The 17,561-nt window shown below is 48.0% G+C and overlaps 1 protein-coding gene across 1 annotated transcript in view; it reads left to right on the top strand.

Moving 5' to 3' along the window:
* IGF2R (insulin like growth factor 2 receptor) overlaps nt 1–17,561 on the top strand; it is a 135,018-nt gene that overhangs the window by 83,716 nt on the left and 33,741 nt on the right. The window contains exons 20-31 of the mRNA XM_030929460.1: nt 2,979–3,080; nt 4,907–5,008; nt 5,766–5,958; nt 7,199–7,369; nt 8,152–8,295; nt 8,402–8,577; nt 9,175–9,262; nt 10,051–10,266; nt 11,027–11,157; nt 11,424–11,521; nt 14,731–14,867; nt 16,349–16,539. Of these exons, the coding sequence (XP_030785320.1) occupies nt 2,979–3,080; nt 4,907–5,008; nt 5,766–5,958; nt 7,199–7,369; nt 8,152–8,295; nt 8,402–8,577; nt 9,175–9,262; nt 10,051–10,266; nt 11,027–11,157; nt 11,424–11,521; nt 14,731–14,867; nt 16,349–16,539 (1,749 nt within the window). The remainder of the gene's footprint in view (nt 1–2,978; nt 3,081–4,906; nt 5,009–5,765; nt 5,959–7,198; nt 7,370–8,151; nt 8,296–8,401; nt 8,578–9,174; nt 9,263–10,050; nt 10,267–11,026; nt 11,158–11,423; nt 11,522–14,730; nt 14,868–16,348; nt 16,540–17,561) is intronic.

The raw sequence follows: 17,561 nt of genomic DNA, 5'->3' as shown, positions 1-17,561 counted from the left end.
GGTGAGTGGGATTGCTGTTGGCCCTGAGTTCCTTAGCCAGAGGAGAACGGCAGACCGTGTGGAGTTTGCTCTGCTCTTCTCTCCATGGAAATGCTTTGGGGCCATTTTATACAGTCCCAATTGCTTCTATTTTTTAATTGGGGTAAAATACATATAATATTAAACTGACCATTCTGACTGTCTTTGGGTTACATATATCATACACATCTCTAGTGTCCTGTATTTATCACCAGTATCCATGTCCAGGACTTTTTTTCTTTTTTTGAGACAGGGTCTTGCTCTGTCGCCCAGGCTAGCGTGCATTGGGTGCCATCATTGCTCACTGAATCACCACAGCCTGAACTTCCTGGGCTCAAGTGACCCTCTCACCTCAGCCTCCTGAGGAGCTGGAACTACAGGTGGAGTTACCTGTAGTTATCAAAATGGTTTTTAAAGCTTTTGTAGAGATGAGGTCTCTCTACGTGGCCCAAGCTGGTCTTAGAACTCCTAGGTTCAAGCAGTCTTCCTGCCTCAGCTTCCTAAAGTGCTGGGATTATAGGTATGAGCCACCACACACAGCCTAGAAATTTTTTGATAGTCTCAAATCTAATTTGGAAAGGAGAGCTTTATTTCTCATAAAGGTTTGCAGCCTGCAGGGTGGCCATTTCTGACAGGCTGGGAAGCATAGCCTCAGGCCAAAAGCCAGAAACAAGCACTGGGAGGGAGGAAGATTAAGACAGGAATGGATGCTGAACAGGTTAGCCAAGTATAGATATTCAGCAGGTTACAGGAGCAGCTATGCATATTCATGAAGGTGACATGCACACGTGTGGTAGGCAACATGTATGCCGCATGTGTCCCCACGTTCATTTTGGGTTGGAGACGTAACATTTAAATATATTACAGTTAAAAAAAAAATATATTATCTATATGACAGTTAGGCCCTATATGTCGAAAGGTGGAGCAGAGGACACGAAGGCCCTGTGTGTGCAGCCTCCGTAGATGGCCAGGACCACCTGGGAGTTGTGGTCTCTTATCAGGAGGGAATGCTGATCGGTTTTGTGTTGTCAGAACTGCAAAAAAGGATGGACATTGTCAGGCGGTGATTGATACCAGCAGCAGAGTCTTTGAAAAGGGCCGGCTTCTGTTTAGCACTTAGGGAAGAAAGCCTAGCGGTTAATGAGGAAAGGGGTGTAATGAGGTATGTCTCACCTCCCACCCCGTTATGGACAGGAATGCAGTTTTTAAAGTTTCTCTGGGGTCCCCTTGGCCAAGAGTGGGGTGTGTTCAGTCAGTTCGTGGGGCTTAGGGTTTTATTTTTATTTCTTATTACTTGTAGTTTTAGGTTTATACCAGGGTCATGTGTTTTTGAGAAATTATCAAATGGTTAGGAGAGTGGAGAGACTGGAAGCCATGTTCATTATCAACTAAATTATTAACAGTCTGTTCTTAAGGGTGTGTGGCAGCTTCCTCAAGCCCCATTGAAACGAGCCAGCAGGATGCGTTCTGCCCTGCAGTGGCCCAGTGGGTGCTGCCTCACTCACCTGCCTGGTCCGCTTTGTCGTTGGCTAACGCTCTTTTTCCTGAGCCACACTTCCTTTAGAGTTGAAGATCTCTGTGATCAGGGAATGAATGACGGGCAGGCTGAGCTTGGCCCATGCTCTCTGCGGGAGGTGTTCTGTCCGGGCTGGACACACTCTCCTTAGGTTCATCTGAGCTTGGGCCGCCCACTTCTTCCTTCAGTCTCAGGAAAGATCCAGGTTCAGTGTTGCACGGGGAGACATCCAGGTTGCCCAGTTCAGCCTGGTGGTCTCTGTCTTGGGCATGTCTGTGCATTCCCTACCTGTGGACTGCCCCCTCCCTCTCTGGTTTCTCGTTGCCATTGAGACACTCGGTAGTTCCGGAAAATTGTTGAATCCTTGGTTTTCCAGCCTTTCTGTGATACCTTGTTTAGTTTGCAGAGTAACTTCACATTGTTGTCGTGTCTGTCAGCACTCATATGGGGCCTGCTGCACAGCAGCGGCACGGGAAATACGCTCACTGAGGGATTCAGGGCCACTCTCCCAGGGGTTTGCAGTCACAGAACTTTCACAGACTAAAGCTCAGTCCCTTTCACAGGCACATTGTGAAGTGGAAGGAGCAGGTGTGTTTTTATTCTGCTGTTAGTGTTGCTGAGGCCTGGAGTGGGTGGGGGCTTTCCAGGGTAGAGAGCGCTTGATGGGCAAGCCACTCAGTGTTAGTGGCTGTTGTTCCTGAACCCGTGACCCTGGGCAGGCGTCTTAACTTCGTTGTGCCTCAGTTTTCTCATTTGTAGGCTGTGTTTATGGGTCATTGTGAGGCACAGTTGAGAAATGCTAACAAAACTCACAGTGCAGTCCTGATGTGTGATAAACACTCCCTGATTGGCAGCTCTACCATGGCCTGTGTGGTGGTGGTGCTGTCACCAACCCAGTAGCTCTCTGGGGGAGCTTTTCCTGGAAACATACGCACCAAACGGCGTACAGATGAGAACGTGACACAGCTGGGTGAGTGTCCACAAACTATACATCAAGAAAGGACATGCTACCTGCTAGGAGCCGTCCTCTGCCTTCCTGACCTCTGACAGCGCAGACCAGTGTTGCCTAATCCTGAGCTGATGTCAGTGAACCCTGTGTACCATTGCCTTTGTGTATGGCTTCTTGCATTCAACTTTTTGTGTAAGGTGCTTCTCAGAACCTTGGGCTCAGACCTAGGTTTGGATCCAAATTCTACCATTTACTGCTGGCGTGATTTCTGTATTTCTGAATATCCAAGCGTAAGAGATTATTTTGCCTTCATAGGGAGAATGAGAACATTAAATTCTAATTAGGTAATGCACATTAAGTGCCTAGCTGTGTTGGCTGACTCATAATAAACCTACAGCAGATTTTGGCTATTTTTATGTCTCAGGCGAGTGTTCTTTTGGTTAGATCAAGTTCCACGTTACCGTATTGACTTTTACCCTGGATTTGCTCTTTCAGAACAGCCACCCAATCTTTTCTCTCAACTGGGAGTGTGTGGTCAGTTTCCTGTGGAACACAGAGGCTGCCTGTCCCATCCAGACAGCAACGGATACAGACCAGGTACGTGTGCTTTCTTTCGCCTGGCCCTCGTGCTGAGCTGCCTGATAGACATCCTCAACTCACCCCAGTGTTCCAGCTCTGAACTGACCCCTGCCCCTTCTTTCTGAATCAGTTACTGCGTTGCATTGACAGTGGGTGTCTGCAGGTCACCCTGAGTTCCTCTCCGCCCTCAGCTCCCAGCTTCTAGCTCCTGGGATAAGAACCAGGTCCCTCAGTCTTACTCTGCCCACTGTCGTTTCCTTCCTTTTGTTTCCATTCCTTTGTTTCTCCCATGTGGCAGTGGCATCCTGGTGGGCTCTGGGGCTTCTGCACCACTGGCAGATGTCTGACTATTCGATACGTCACTCCACACCTAAACCATCTCAGTGCCTGTCCCCTAGAGGGTAGAGCCAGTATGTTTTAATATGATCCTATCCATAGAGCACAGCCTGCAGGTGTTCATGTGATCCTGTCTATAGGGTAAGGCCTGTGTGTCTCGTCTGTGCATAGGCCACAGCCCACAGGTGTTACTGTGGTCTTGTCTATAGGGTGAGGCCTGTGTGTCTCACCGTGGCCCTGTGTGTAGGGCAGAGCCCATAGGTGTTAATATGATCTTGTCTACAGGGTGAGGCCTGTGTATCTCACCGTGGCCCTGCGTGTAGGCCAGAGCCCACAGGTGTTACTGTGCCACTCGAGGCTCTCAGTGCCTACTGTGTCCTCTGGCTCTTCCCGCACTCTGCCCGGGTCCATGCTCTCCCCTTGTTGAGTGCACCCTGCAGGGCATAGCAGTAGCTGCTCAGTGACGTTCTCTCTGACCTCCCCAGGGTAGTGAGTTGTTTTCACAGCACCGTGTATATTTCTTTATGGTGGTACCTGTTTGCCACTTCCTGTTCTAAGCTACACCGCAGACTCTGGCAGCAGAGACCAGGGCTTTTCCAAACCAACAGCCCCGGCACAGGGTCCTGGCTTTGTAAGTGCTCAGTGAGGGGAGGATGTTGGGCACCCTGTTCATGGACAGTGTTTCTGGGTCTGTGGCCACCGCCCCCTTCCCTGCGTGCAGTGGACAGAGAGAGGCCCAGGGCAAAGTTGCATACGGAGAGGAGAGGATATCATTTGACAGTCACCTGATCATACGTCCCATGATTACCTTAAGGGAGTAATTGAGACAGAAAACAGAACATGAGTTTTCTTAAGATGTTTTTTTCTTTAAGAAACTAATTTATGGGCCGGGCGCGGTGGCTCACACCTATAATCCCAGCACTTTGGGAGGCCGAGGCGGGCGGATCACGAGGTCAGGAGATGGAGACCATCCTGGCTAACATGGTGAAACCCTGTGTCTACTAAAAATACAAAAAATTAGCCAGGCGTGGTGGCGGGTGCCTGTAGTCCCAGCTACTCAGGAGGCTGAGGCAGGAGAATGGCGTGAGCCCGGGAGGCGGAGCTGGCAGTGAGCCAAGATCGCGCCACTGCACTCCAGCCTGGACGACAGAGTGGGACTCCATCTCACAAATAAAAGAAAAAAAAAAAAAAAAAAAAGAAACTAATTTATGAGTCTTATGTTTCCTCTCCAACTTTAGGGAGTAACAGTAGTCTTCTTAGAGAAATACAGTAGCCTTAACAGCTTCCAGGTGAGTGTAATCTCTGAGTCTGGGCTCACACTTGGTATACTTTGGTGTATTTGAAGCGGCTCCATGTAGGGCTACATTTTTGATAGGGATTTTGAAAGTAAATGGAGAAACAGCTTTGTCAGGTGCATACATGCAGGTTTCTGGAGGTGCTGTATGTTTGTTATGTTCCTGTGGAATTGGTTTAAATGCGCCCCTCTTCCCCCATTTTGCTTCCTGTAGGCTTGCTCTATAAGGGACCCCAACAGTGGATTTGTGTTTAATCTTCACCCGCTAAACAAATCGCAAGGATATGTGTTCTTCAACATTGGGAAGACTTTTGTGGTAAGAGCTATACCATGCATTTCCAGTTTGCTTTGAAACAAGGGCAGAGTGCATTATTGAAGTCACCTGCACCTGGTGATTCAGGAGACAGAATTGCCCAGGCCACTGTGGTGGCAGCTCTTACTCAGAAGGAGATGGGAAAATCCGGATTTAAGGGAAAGATGAAGTAAAACCATTTACCACCATTCTGGCACAGTTCAGACATGAAGACTGTTATTCTTCATAAGTTCTCTTTAAAGAAACACTTCTATGTGTAGTGCTGACGGTCTCTCCTTACTGTATCTGCACACCAGAGAGCATTATGGACTTCATTTTTACAACTATAATATAATTTTTAATGGAATGATATCAAAATTTTTAAGAAATGTAGGGTACCACTTTGTATTTACTTCTAATTAACATGATTTCAACAATATGTACTTTCTCACAATTGAAAATATTATAACATTATGACTTCTATGTCTTCCCTCTCTTATATATGGTACATTATTACATGCAATAGATCTTATGTATTTATAGATACAGGGATGTATAAGTTTAAATGATGTATATATACTAAACCTTAGAGGCAGGTTATAGATACTGCCCTTTGGACTTATGTACTAACTGTACTAACATGCTGGAAAGTGGAAAGTTGGTAAGTTGACTAACAGATAAGAAACGTTTAACCTAGTGGGATTTGGAGTTGCTAGGGTTCTTGTCTATGGAGATACGTGGCATAAATTTGTTTGTATGGCTCTTACCGTCTGATCTGCAGTTTAATGTCTGCGGCACAATGCCTGTCTGTGGGACCATCCAGGGAAAACCTGCTTCTGGCTGTGAGGCAGAAACCCAAACTAAAGAGCTCCAGAATCTGAAGCCAGAAAGGGCGGTCGGAATTGAGAAAAGCCTCCAGCTGTCTACAGAGGGCTTCATCACTCTGACCTACAAAGGGCCTGTCTCTGCCAAAGGTAAGCTCAGAGCCATGTTGTTTTGTAGCTAAAAAGGGCCTTGGTGGCTCTGTGGCTGGCCATGCACCTTCCTGAGTGTAGGATGTGCACACTCCCCTGTCACCATGGGCTGTGCTGTCCACCTTGCTGCAGGAGCCACCACGTTGGTCTTCCTGCGTTTGACCTCGCATACAGGAGTCCCATTATCCGCGGGTTCACTTTCTGTGATCTCACATGGTCCGAAAATAGTAAGGTATTTTGAGAGAAAGAATGAGAGAGACCACATTCACATAACTTTCATTACAGGTATTGTTACAGTTGTTCTGTTTTATTGTTAATCTCTTGCTGTGCCTAACTTACAAATTGAACTTCATCCTCGGTATGTGTGTAGGAAACAGCATAGTATGTATAGGGTTCTCAATTTCAGGCATTCACTGTGGGTCTCGGAACATATCCCCCCACAGATAAGGGGGGCTGCTGTAGCCTGTATTCAACACAGCAGTCAGAGTGATGTTTCTGAAATGTCTCATCATATCACTTCCCAGCTCGGAGTCCCTGCACTGCACCTAGAGTAGAAGCCAGTGAGTCAAGATTGCGCCACTGCACTCCAACCTACTACTAAAGATCATAGTACGGCCATGGGACACCCATGGGGGCTCTCTGAGATGATCGCCCCCTGCTCTTCCTGCTCAACCTGCTGGCCTCACTGTTTCTGATACGAACGAAGTGCAGTCTCCCCCACCCTCCCCTCCTGAGTCTTTGTACTTGCTGCTCGCTCTGCAACCAGCACAGCTGCAGGCAGGGGTTTTCGTCTGCTTCATTCATTCCTATACATGGTGGGAACTTAGTATTTGTTCAGTAAGCCAACAAATTAGTTACATTGTCTTCTGTTGCTTGGATTGATAAACTCGTGGGATTTAAATATTTTCTGGAAGAGTAGGAATGCTAGGATGTTAGGCTCATGGTAGAAATCCGTCATAACGTAGGCCACCGTTGCAGTGTGTAAACCTGTCATCACATAGGCCACTGTTGCGGTCAGTGTTTAAACCTGTCGTAACCTAGGCCATCGTTGCAGCAAGTGTGGCCACTCTGTTCATGTCGAGTCCCTCGATACAGACTTGGTGCCCTGGTGTCATTGTTCCCACGAATGACTGTGAAGCTTGTTGGCAGTGGTGGTCTTGCCCTGTTGCTGCACTGTGCTTGTGGGCTGCGTCATGAGTACTGTTCTGTTTCTTAAAACCTGGGCCTTCCTGCTTTACAGGTTCTGCTGATGCTTTTATCATCCGCTTTGTTTGCAATGATGGTGTTTACCCGGGGACCTCCAAATTCCTGCATCAAGACATCGACTCTGGGCAAGGGATCCGAAACACTTACTTTGAGATTGAAACTGCGTTGGCCTGTGTTCCTTCTCCGGTGGACTGCCAAGTCACTGGTAAGGCTGTGCAGCCTAAGAACGGAGAGGCCGGTCAGGAGTCAGTGTGTGTGTGAGTGGGTATGAAGGTGTGTTTCTGTGTGTGTATATTTGTGTGTGTGTGGTGTGTATGCTTAGTTTTGCAGGCAGCGTGACATTTCTGTGACATATTTTCTTTGAATGATGCCTAGAGTTGTAATGTTTTTCTTGAAGAGAATCTGACTATATAATTAAGTTTTAAGCTATCTTTTGGGATCAGATGCATCTTAAGAACACAGAAGAAAACGCAGAGGAAACACATTTCACATACACTGTCAGAGCTCCTTATTTGGGGATGAAAAGAAAAGAAAAAAATGTTAAAAATCCCTAAGCTGTGCCCTGGAAGCTGACGGTGTATGCAGGAGACTGTGACCTCTGGGGTTGGCCCTGCCCCTCTGCAGCAGTGGTACTTCCTTGTCAATGGAAGTGGGAGTTTGGTTTTTTCTTTGAAGAGTCTTTAGGGTCTCACTGTGTTGCCCAGGCTGGCCTTGAACTCCTGGTCCTAAGTGATCCTCCTGCCTCAGCCTCCGAAGTAGCTGGGACTACAGGCGCATGCCACCAGACCCGGCTGTGAAGGGCAGTTTTGAGGGACAGAGCGGGTGTGTTTTGTAGGCAAAGCCTCTCAGCCTCCTGTGGATTTCCTTATTCTCATAGTTAGGAATGCCAGGTTCACGCCTCCTCATTGCTTGTTTAGGGTGAAAGGCCGTTCTTGAGAGCTCACAAGGAGGCAGAGTTCTCCAGCATGGTTTTTTGTTGTGTTTCAGACCTGGCTGGAAATGAGTACGACCTGAGTGGCCTAAGCACAGTCAGGAAGCCTTGGACGGCTGTTGACACCTCTGTCGATGGGAGAAAGAGGACTTTCTATTTGAGCGTTTGCAATCCTCTCCCTTACATTCCTGGATGCCATGGTGAGTTCTGCTTGGTCTCTTGATTGGCATCTTTTCATATTGTTAGAGCATTTGACTCAAGGTCATTGCCTTCCTCATGCCTAAACCACTAATTCTGTTCTTCCAGGCAGTGCAATGGGGTCTTGCTTAGTGTCAGAAGTCAGTAGCTCGAACCTGGGTGTGATGCAGATGAGTCCCCAAGCTGCAGCAAATGGATCTTTGAGCATCATGTATGTCAACGGTGACAAGTGTGGGAACCAGCGCTTCTCCACCAGGATCACGTTTGAGTGTGCTCAGATATCGGTGTGTGTTCAGACCAGCGATGACATGTTGTCCCTGGGTCACTCCATTTCCCATTTTCCCTTGAACCTCTGAATCTTCCAGCTTGTTTAAAACTTGCCTGTGTTTTCATGGAGTTTTGGCCATTGCTGGGGTTTGATGAGAATGCACTCATTTCTTCAGGTCTTAAATGTTTAATCAATGCTATGTAGTTTGCATGTGGAGGTCAAAGATTGGGTACTAACTGTGGCTATCATGTATTTAATTTTTTTTTTTTTTTTGAGATGGAGTCTCACTCTGTCACCCAGGCTGGAATGCAGTGGTGCAATCTTGACTCACTGCAAGCTCCGCCCCCCAGGTTCAAGTGATTCTCCAGCCTCAGCCTCCCGAGTAGCTGGGATTACAGGCGCCTGCCACTGCACCCAGCTAATTTTTGTATTTTTAGTAGAGATGGGGTTTCACCATCTTGGCCAGGCTGGTCTTGAACTCCTGAACTTGTGATCCACCCGCCTCGGCCTCCCAAAGTGCTAAGATTACAGGTGTGAGCTCCCGGGCCCAGCCCCATTTGATTAGTTTTTAAAATAAACAGGAAACAGATCAGGCTGCTGATTTATATTACAGGGCTCACCAACGTTTCAGCTTCAGGATGGCTGTGAGTACGTGTTTATCTGGAGAACTGTGGAAGCCTGTCCCATTGTCAGAGTGGAAGGTAGGACGGGGCCTGTCCCTATGAGTCGTTTTAAATGTATAGAGTAGCAGACGTTCTGAACGATGCCTTAGATATGAGACCGTGTGGTAACGGCCATAGCTGGGGTCATGAGACACGCTGGGGGTGGATAATTTCTCATCCTTGAGCTTTTCTTTTTACTGAAGCACATTGCTAATTTCACCAGTGACATTTTTCTTGTGTGCTTGGATCGATGGGTTTTTGGCATCTGATGCTTGAACACACTAATGTGGGGTTTGGTTTTGTGTTGTTTGATGAAGCAAGTCTTTTTTCAGAGACCTAGACTTTCCTAGAAAGCTGTTTGCCAGGCGAGTTGTATTATATATAAACAAAATCATGTGGAATGGCTTTTAATGCCCATTTATAGCTGGTATTTACCTAACCAAAAATTGTAAAACTTTTTTTTTGTTTTTGAGACGGAGTTTTGCTCTGTTGCCAGGCTGGAGTGTAATGGCGCCATCTCGGCTCACTGCAACCTCTGTCTCTTGGGTTCAAGCTATTCTCCTGCCTCAGCCTCCTGAGTAGCTGGGACTACAGGGCACCCACCACCATGCCCAGCTAATTTGTATATTTTTAGTAGAGACGGGGTTTCACCCTGTTGGCCAGGATGGTCAAGATCTCTTGACCTCATGATCCGCCCGTCTCAGCCTCCCAAAGTGCTGGGATTACAGGTGTGAGCCAGTGCACCTGGCGGTTTGTAAAGCTTTTGCTTGAAAATATGAATGTGTGTGTGGGTGCAGTGGCCCTTCACTTCTTCCATGTTCTTGAAGGAGACAACTGTGAGGTGAAAGACCCAAGGCATGGCAGCTTATATGACCTGAAGCCCCTGGGCCTCAACGACACCATCGTGAGTGCTGGCGAATACACCTATTACTTCCGGGTCTGTGGGAAGCTTTCCTCAGACGTCTGCCCCACAAGTGACAAGTCCAGGGTGGTCTCCTCGTGTCAGGAAAAGCGGGAACCGCAGGGATTTCACAAAGTGGCAGGTACCATTGTTTGTCCTTTTCCTTTTGTTGCAAAGGAATGGAATTAAAATATTAAAGTATTTTGCTAAAGATGAATTTTCCCTTGAGTCAGAAACATGAGTGTTCTACTGTAAAAAAAAAAAGCATTTTAATGATATTTCAGATTTTGCTTGATTTTCTTAATCAGAGTACATACTGAAGGATGTTGGTAGAACATGTCTGTTTTATTCTTAGCCATGCCAGTTACTGACTCTAAGGCCATATTTCTCTTCTTTCTGACAACATCGGGACACAGTGAGCTAGCGAGTGATGGATGTTCTGAGGTAGTACTTGATAGCATTGCGTCAGAGGGAATGCATTTAGTACCAGGTTTGGCTGTAAAAATTCCAGGGCAGGCTGTTGGTCCTTCATGCTGTTTCAGCTGTTGGGCAAGATTTAAATATATTTAGGAAATTGTAAAAATGAAGTCAAAGTAGCTGTGGTGAGTATATGGACAGCCCTCAGGCACAGTGGAGAAAGTGGCATTTCCTTAGGTGATGAGGCTAAGGAATCCCCCATGTCATCATACACGGTTCAGTCTGTGACGTTGCAGCAGCCTTGGACAAGGGGAAGCCTGATTTTATTCCCAAAGTGTAATGTGACAGGAGTGCACGGTACGGTGCTGGGAGGCCAGGGATACTTTGTCCCACACTCTGCAGAGTGTGGTGTCACATGTCTTAGGCTAAGTTTGACAGCCTAGGGACCTGAACCAAACCTTGTTTAACATCCTCCTTCTTTACAGGCCTCCTGACTCAGAAGCTAACTTATGAAAATGGCTTGTTAAAAATGAACTTCACTGGGGGGGACACTTGCCATAAGGTTTATCAGCGCTCCACAGCCATCTTCTTCTACTGTGACCGCAGCACCCAGCAGGTGAGCATGTACCGACAGCCCTCAGCGGGGTCTTCTCCCCACCCTCAGGCTGCTGGGATCATATTAGAAAGAATCTGTCCTCAGATCTAATCACATCTCCTGGTTAACTGAGTTTAAAATATCATTTACAGAAAATATGTTGAAACTTTCATCAGTTAGTGTAGATTTTCATGAACATAACCATTCTTTCCTATTTTCATTCTTAAAACTCAAAGCATAAAGTTTTGCATTCTCACTTTTATATATGTGCCTCTTAACTTTTTTAGCCAGTGTTTCTAAAGGAGACTTCAGATTGTTCCTACTTGTTTGAGTGGCGAACGCAGTATGCCTGCCCACCTTTCGATCTGACTGAATGTTCATTCAAGTAAGTCAATGGATACGTTGTCTCTTTTGGACAGACTAACTTGGTATGATTTTGCTTTAATAATTAGTGATCTTGGGTACAGGGGATTAGACTAGTCGGTTAATTTACCTAGGACTCGGTTTGCTCATATTAAAACGAGGAGTCGGGCTAGGTTAACTCTCAGCTCCGTTACCACCTTGAGCTGCTGTGGTGACTGCATGGGGAAGGGATTGGAGCCGAAGCAAAGAGTGGACACCTGGCACTCTTGTGTGATCCACATGCCAGTGAGCAGAGTGGGCCAGGAGCGGTGTGGTGACCCCTGCGATGAAGGGAGGTCTTCGTTGCGTGTGATCGTCCACAGAGCTGCTCTCACCGCTTTGCCAGATTGCCCTCTGGACACCTGGGGTCGCATCCTTAGAGATTTTGGTTCTGTGGGTCTCCGGTTCTGTTTTTCTGGAGGGATGCCCTGGCAGTTCCACTCTGTGAAACACCCAGTACGAGCCCCTTGGTCACAGTTGACTTTCCTGAGGGAAAGTGCAGGCGATTCTGTTTCCTTCCAGCCTTTGTCCTGTTGTGTCATCTGTTATTTATGTAGGTGAAATAATCATTTAGGTTTTAGGAATGTATATAAATGCAGGCATTTAGTAATTTATGTTCAATGACTTTAATCATAATTTTAGTAACCTTACCTTTTCCAGTTAACATTTTGTAAATATTTTCATGTGAAACAAATGTGTTTCTCATTTCTACTGGGTGGGAAATGTTCTCAGTAGATATCCCCGGTTCACTTAGCAGTTCTCTTTCTGCCGTTTGAGGCTGCCTTCAGTTTTCTGGTGTTTATATACAAGGAATAAAACTTTGATTTTCTTTGCACATGAAGCTTTTTTCCCAGAGAGAGAGAGAGAGAGAGAGAGATCTTTCCTAAAGATATGTGTGTGTGTATATGTATTTGTGTGTGTGTGTATGTATATATGTATGTATTTTTTTTGAGATGGAGTCTTGCTCTGTCACCCAGGCTGGAGTACAGCAGCGTGATCTTGGCTCACTGCACCCTCTACCTCCCTGGTTCAAGCAGTTCTCCTATTTTAGCATCCCTGGTAGCTGGGATTATGGACATCACCATGCCTGGCTAATTTTTATGTTTGTTTTTTTTTTTTTGAGACAGTCTCGCACTGTTGCCCAGGCTGGAGTGCAGTGGCGCGATCTTGGCTCGCTGCAATCTCCATCTCCCAGATTCAAATGATTCTCCTGCCTCAACCTACCGAGTAGCTGGGATTACAGGTGCCCGCCACCACACCCAGCTAATTTTTTTGTATTTTTAGTAGAGATGGGGTTTCACCATGTTGGCAAGGCTGGTCTTGAACTTCTGACCTCAGGTGATCCTCTGCCTGCCTTGGCCTCCCGAAGTGCTGGGATTATAGGTGTGAGCCACTGCGCTCAGACTTCCTAAAGGTATTTTTATGCTAAGTTTTTAAAAGTAGAATTAAGTCAGAGGAGAATTTTATAATCTCTTATAATAAAAGATAATACATATCTATTGTAATTGAGAGTCCAAAAATATTAATAGTTGAAATTACTCTCCCCCACCTTTCCCTCCCCTAGCCCTAGCTTCGCTCCACTTTTTACCATTTCTTCTTGTGGTTCTTTTTGGAACCTTCTATAACTCTAAACCTCTGTTTGTCAGCTTCTAATGGTGTCTGTTGACTCTCTTTTAAACGGTGAAAGCTGTCCTCACCTGTACTGTTCTCCTCTCCTCTTTCCTCTGCCTTGACTTTGTTAGTTCTATTTTTATTTCTTCTACTGACTACTTTTAGAGCGTTTGGTGATATTCACTAAACTCTGTTCTTGCCCCATCACCTTCAGGCAGCTTTCCCTTCCTGCCACCTGCCCCTAGTTTGGGCACTCCTTCTCTTGTGCCTGCAGTACTGTAGCTGCCACTCCAAGGTCTCCCTGCCACGTGCCTTGTCACACGTTTGGTCAGTCCCACACAGTAATCAGGGTGATCCTCTTGAGATAGAAGTCCCACCATGTCGCTCTTGCTGGAACTTTCAATGCAGTGAGCGCCCATCTCACTGGGACCCACAGGCTGAAGTTCTTCCTCTGATGGACATGACCTCCGTGTTACCTCTAATCTCGCTTTCACTCTGTTCCAGCCACTTGGGGCTTCTGCCTTTCTCAGATTGCGCCAGGCTTATGTGCCTCGGGCCCTTTGCTCATGCTGCTCTCTGCCCGGGATGCTCTTTACTGGGTGCCAGGATGGTCAGTGATTGCATTTCTCTCAAGAGTCTATTCACAGGTCCTTTCTCGGTCACGCCTTCTCTGGCTCCTCTGTCCAAAATTTCAACAGCTGCTTTCCTCTGCCCCTCAAACTTCACATCCCCCTCATCTGCCTTTTTTTCTTCAGGTCTTAATTCCATCAAATACACTATGTATTTTTAAAAGTCTACCTTGTTCATGGTCATTTTCTTCCACAGGTAATTTTTGTAAATTTTGTAAGATTGATGATGTTTATCTGTTCTATTCAACACAGTTACCCCCAGTTTAGCATACAGCTTTTGAATGAATGGCCAGTTTTCATTCCCGTCGGAAGCACTGAGAGCTGCCGCCGAGGTGGCATCTGTAGCTGCTCCCGTCCCTGCTCCGTGTTGGCAGAGTGTGTGTCTCGCTCACTGTCAGTACTGCGCCTGGCATGGGCTTGGTTCCCAGTTAATATCTGTATTTGGGATTTGTGTAGTTAGTGAACCTTTAGCCTGTGCAGACAGGTCAGCAAGCCCATTTTAATTTCAGTAACTGCCAGCGGCCTTGGTTTTAAACAACAGATGGCCTGCGGCCGCCCCGGGCGTGACCCCTGCTGTGTGTGCTCCGAGCATCTTGGCTGCTCACCTTTGTCACCAGCGAGTTCCACTTCTCAGTGACCTGAGCAAAGACGACATGCACTTTGCAGACACTGGGTTTTTCTGTTAAAATTAAAAATTTTTTTTTTAAGTGAGCCTAATAGTTTCCTGAACTATTATGTTCAGAAAAGTTATGTTGTTGCTGATTCTGATGGGGTGTGTGTGTGTGTGTGTGTGTGTGTGTGTGTGTGTGTGTGAGAGAGAGAGAGAAGTCGAGTCTAAAGTTCTGTCAGGCTTAGACTATGCCTGAATACTTGAACCTATCTAGACAGAGTGCCCAGTGTTTAACTAGAATACGACCAAGCCTAACTAACTGCAGAGTTGTCTTCTTTTCAGAGATGGAACTGGCAACTCCTTCGACCTCTCGTCCCTGTCAAGGTACAGTGACAACTGGGAAGCCATCACTGGGACAGGAGACCCGGAGCACTACCTCATCAATGTCTGCAAGTCTCTGGCCCCGCACGGCGGCACTGGTGAGAGAGGGCCTCCTCGTGGGTGGTGGTTGCAGGGAGCGTATCGAAGGCTGGCACTGGCGAGAGAGGGCCTCCTCGTGGGTGGTGGTTGCAGGGAGCGTATCGAAGGCTGGCACTGGTGAGAGAGGGCCTCCTCGTGGGTGGTGGTTGCAGTGAGCGTATCGAAGGCTGGCACTGACGAGAGAGGGCCTCCTCGTGGGTGGTGGTTGCAGTGAGCGTATCGAAGGCTGGCACTGACGAGAGAGGGCCTCCTCGTGGGTGGTGGTTGCAGTGAGCGTATCGAAGGCTGGCACTGGCGAGAGAGGGCCTCCTCGTGGGTGGTGGTTGCAGGGAGCGTATTGAAGGCTGGCACTGGCGAGAGAGGGCCTCCTCGTGGGTGGTGGTTGTCCTGAGTTTATCGGGGAAGATCAAGTAGGATGGGGATTCTTTGGAGGCACTTCACTCTCTGCAGCATGGACGTGGTTTGACCAAGAAGCAGCAGGACGAAGAATGATTTAAGGGTCTTAACAGTGGATCCCTAGTATGGCCCAGGATAAATCAGTGCTGAGGACTGCTGGGAACATGATAACCCTTTCTGAACATGAGGAGACGGAGGTATAATAGATAGAAATAATAATAACCATGGTGAGGAGTCCTTCTTAGCAGGTAGGAGATGGGGGGTGTGGTGTGGAGGTCCTGGTGTGTGCCTGCATTATGTTGAGAGTTGTATGGTCAGTCCTTTGGTGATGCAGGGACAGCTCACCCAAACCTGCAGTGCTTGGCTGAGACTGGATATCAGCTGTACATGGGAAACCAAGGGCACCTCCAGGGATCTTGGTACCAATCATGGCCCCTTGGAATCCTGAAGATGAAACTCGCCCCATGTTCGTGGCATTTCATACAGCCCCGCCTGCATCTTGGGTGGCTCACCTCAAAGGGGGTGTGGCTATTTTTAGCTGCAGCAGCTGGTTCCATCCTCTGCGTGGTTTGAGGCTGTGGTTCCACTTCCCCTTGCTGTGTTGTGCCATGCAGACTTCGACACAGCGGCTCTACCCCTGTGGCGTGGGACTAGTTCTTCACCCAGGGCACATGGCACAGGCATTTTAGGGACTGGGAAACAGGCAGAATTCTTGGTCTCTTCTTGAATAAAGAAGGTGTGTGGATGTAGGCCATTTAAAATGTTCCTCTGGCTTAATTTGGGAATTTGAGCTTCATCCTATATGGGGTTCAGAAAGAATTTCGGCTGCTACAGCCTAGCTGTCCCTCTACACCTCATGCCCACCTGCCCCAGTCCATCTGTGATGGAACAGCAGGTAAGTGAGTGAGAAGTAACGTGATGTCATTGTCGTCTGACTTATGTGGAAGAAATAGCAGGTATTTTGGAGTGACTCTTAGAAAGCGTATGAAGTTCTGCAGCATGTGTGACATTTCTTGCCTGATGAAGTTCTGTTCTAGCCTGGGAAGTCACTAAAGGCAGCTCTTTCTTGTGTCTGGTGTTACAGAGCCATGCCCTCCAGAAGCAGCCGCGTGTCTGCTGGGTGGCTCCAAGCCCGTGAACCTCGGCAGGGTAAGGGACGGACCTCAGTGGAGAGATGGCATAATTGTCCTGAAATACGTCGATGGTGACTTATGTCCAGACGGGATTCGGAAAAAGTCAACCACCATCCGATTCACCTGCAGCGAGAACCAGGTGGTAAGGGACTGTTCCTGCGCCTTCTGCTGTTGCAGCTTTGGGATTTGGGCCCCTGTGCAGGGCGGTGAGCCCCACGTCCTCATCTGCCTTGGGACATGAGTTCTAGAGCCTGGGATGATGCACCCTTACCAGAGGCTAGGGAAACATCGTCGCCGCGGCCTGCAGTCTGGGGAACCCTCGTGCTGTCTGGCTTCTTAGAAGCTTGCCTGGCAGTTCCTGACTCAGAATTGGTTCTCTTCAGAGTTGGACTCAGACCCCGCGAAGGCTGTAGGGGAGACTGTTATTTGACTACATGCCCTTTGTCTTCATGGCGGCAGGTTGGGAAGCACGAGAAGGTTGGTTGGGCCCGGGTCACAGGTAGCGCTGCCACTTCCTAGCCACGTAACTTGGTTAATTACTCAGGTAGTGTGCACTGCTCACTCGTTCATAACATGAGGTATACTTGTCTTGCCCGTTGCGGGGTTTCGAGAGAAGAGGTAGGAAGTGCCAGCTGTCATTTCTGACACATGGGAGGTGCACAGTCAGTGAGCATGAGTGCCTGTGATCAATTCTTCCCTTACTTGTTTGGCATGCACGTCAGCAGGTGTCGACGGCACACTGGTTTCTCTGTGTGTGAGATTGTGGTGAGCCCCAGTGCTAGCGTGCACCACGAACTCGGTGGCTGAGTTGGGCATTAACTCGGGCAGGACCAGCTCGCTGGGTGTCAGGGTGGCTCGCCCCATGCTCTCCAGGGTGGGCAGCAGTAGTAGAGGAGCTTGGGATGGGAGCGCTCCAGGAGCTTCAGGCCTGCCCTCTTGACTGGAGCGGCAGGGAAGTTTCCTCCTGGGAAGGTTGTGCAGAGGCTTAGCCCAGACTCATGAGCTACTGGGGCCCCTGAGCATTCTCCTCTCTGATCTGAGAGGCTCAAAGCCGAGGACAAAAGGGCAGCCCCATGTGTGGGGGACAAAGGTGAGAGGTTGTATGGGGCCCCTGTGCCCAGGGCCCATAAGGCTGGGAGGGAAGGGTGAGGGTGGTGTGTAAGG

The sequence above is a fragment of the Rhinopithecus roxellana genome, chromosome 4, assembly GCF_007565055.1.
Source record: "Rhinopithecus roxellana isolate Shanxi Qingling chromosome 4, ASM756505v1, whole genome shotgun sequence".
Lineage (NCBI taxonomy): Eukaryota > Metazoa > Chordata > Mammalia > Primates > Cercopithecidae > Rhinopithecus > Rhinopithecus roxellana.
Note: the sequence above shows the minus strand (reverse complement) of the source record. Positions and strands in the feature narration are given on the sequence as shown.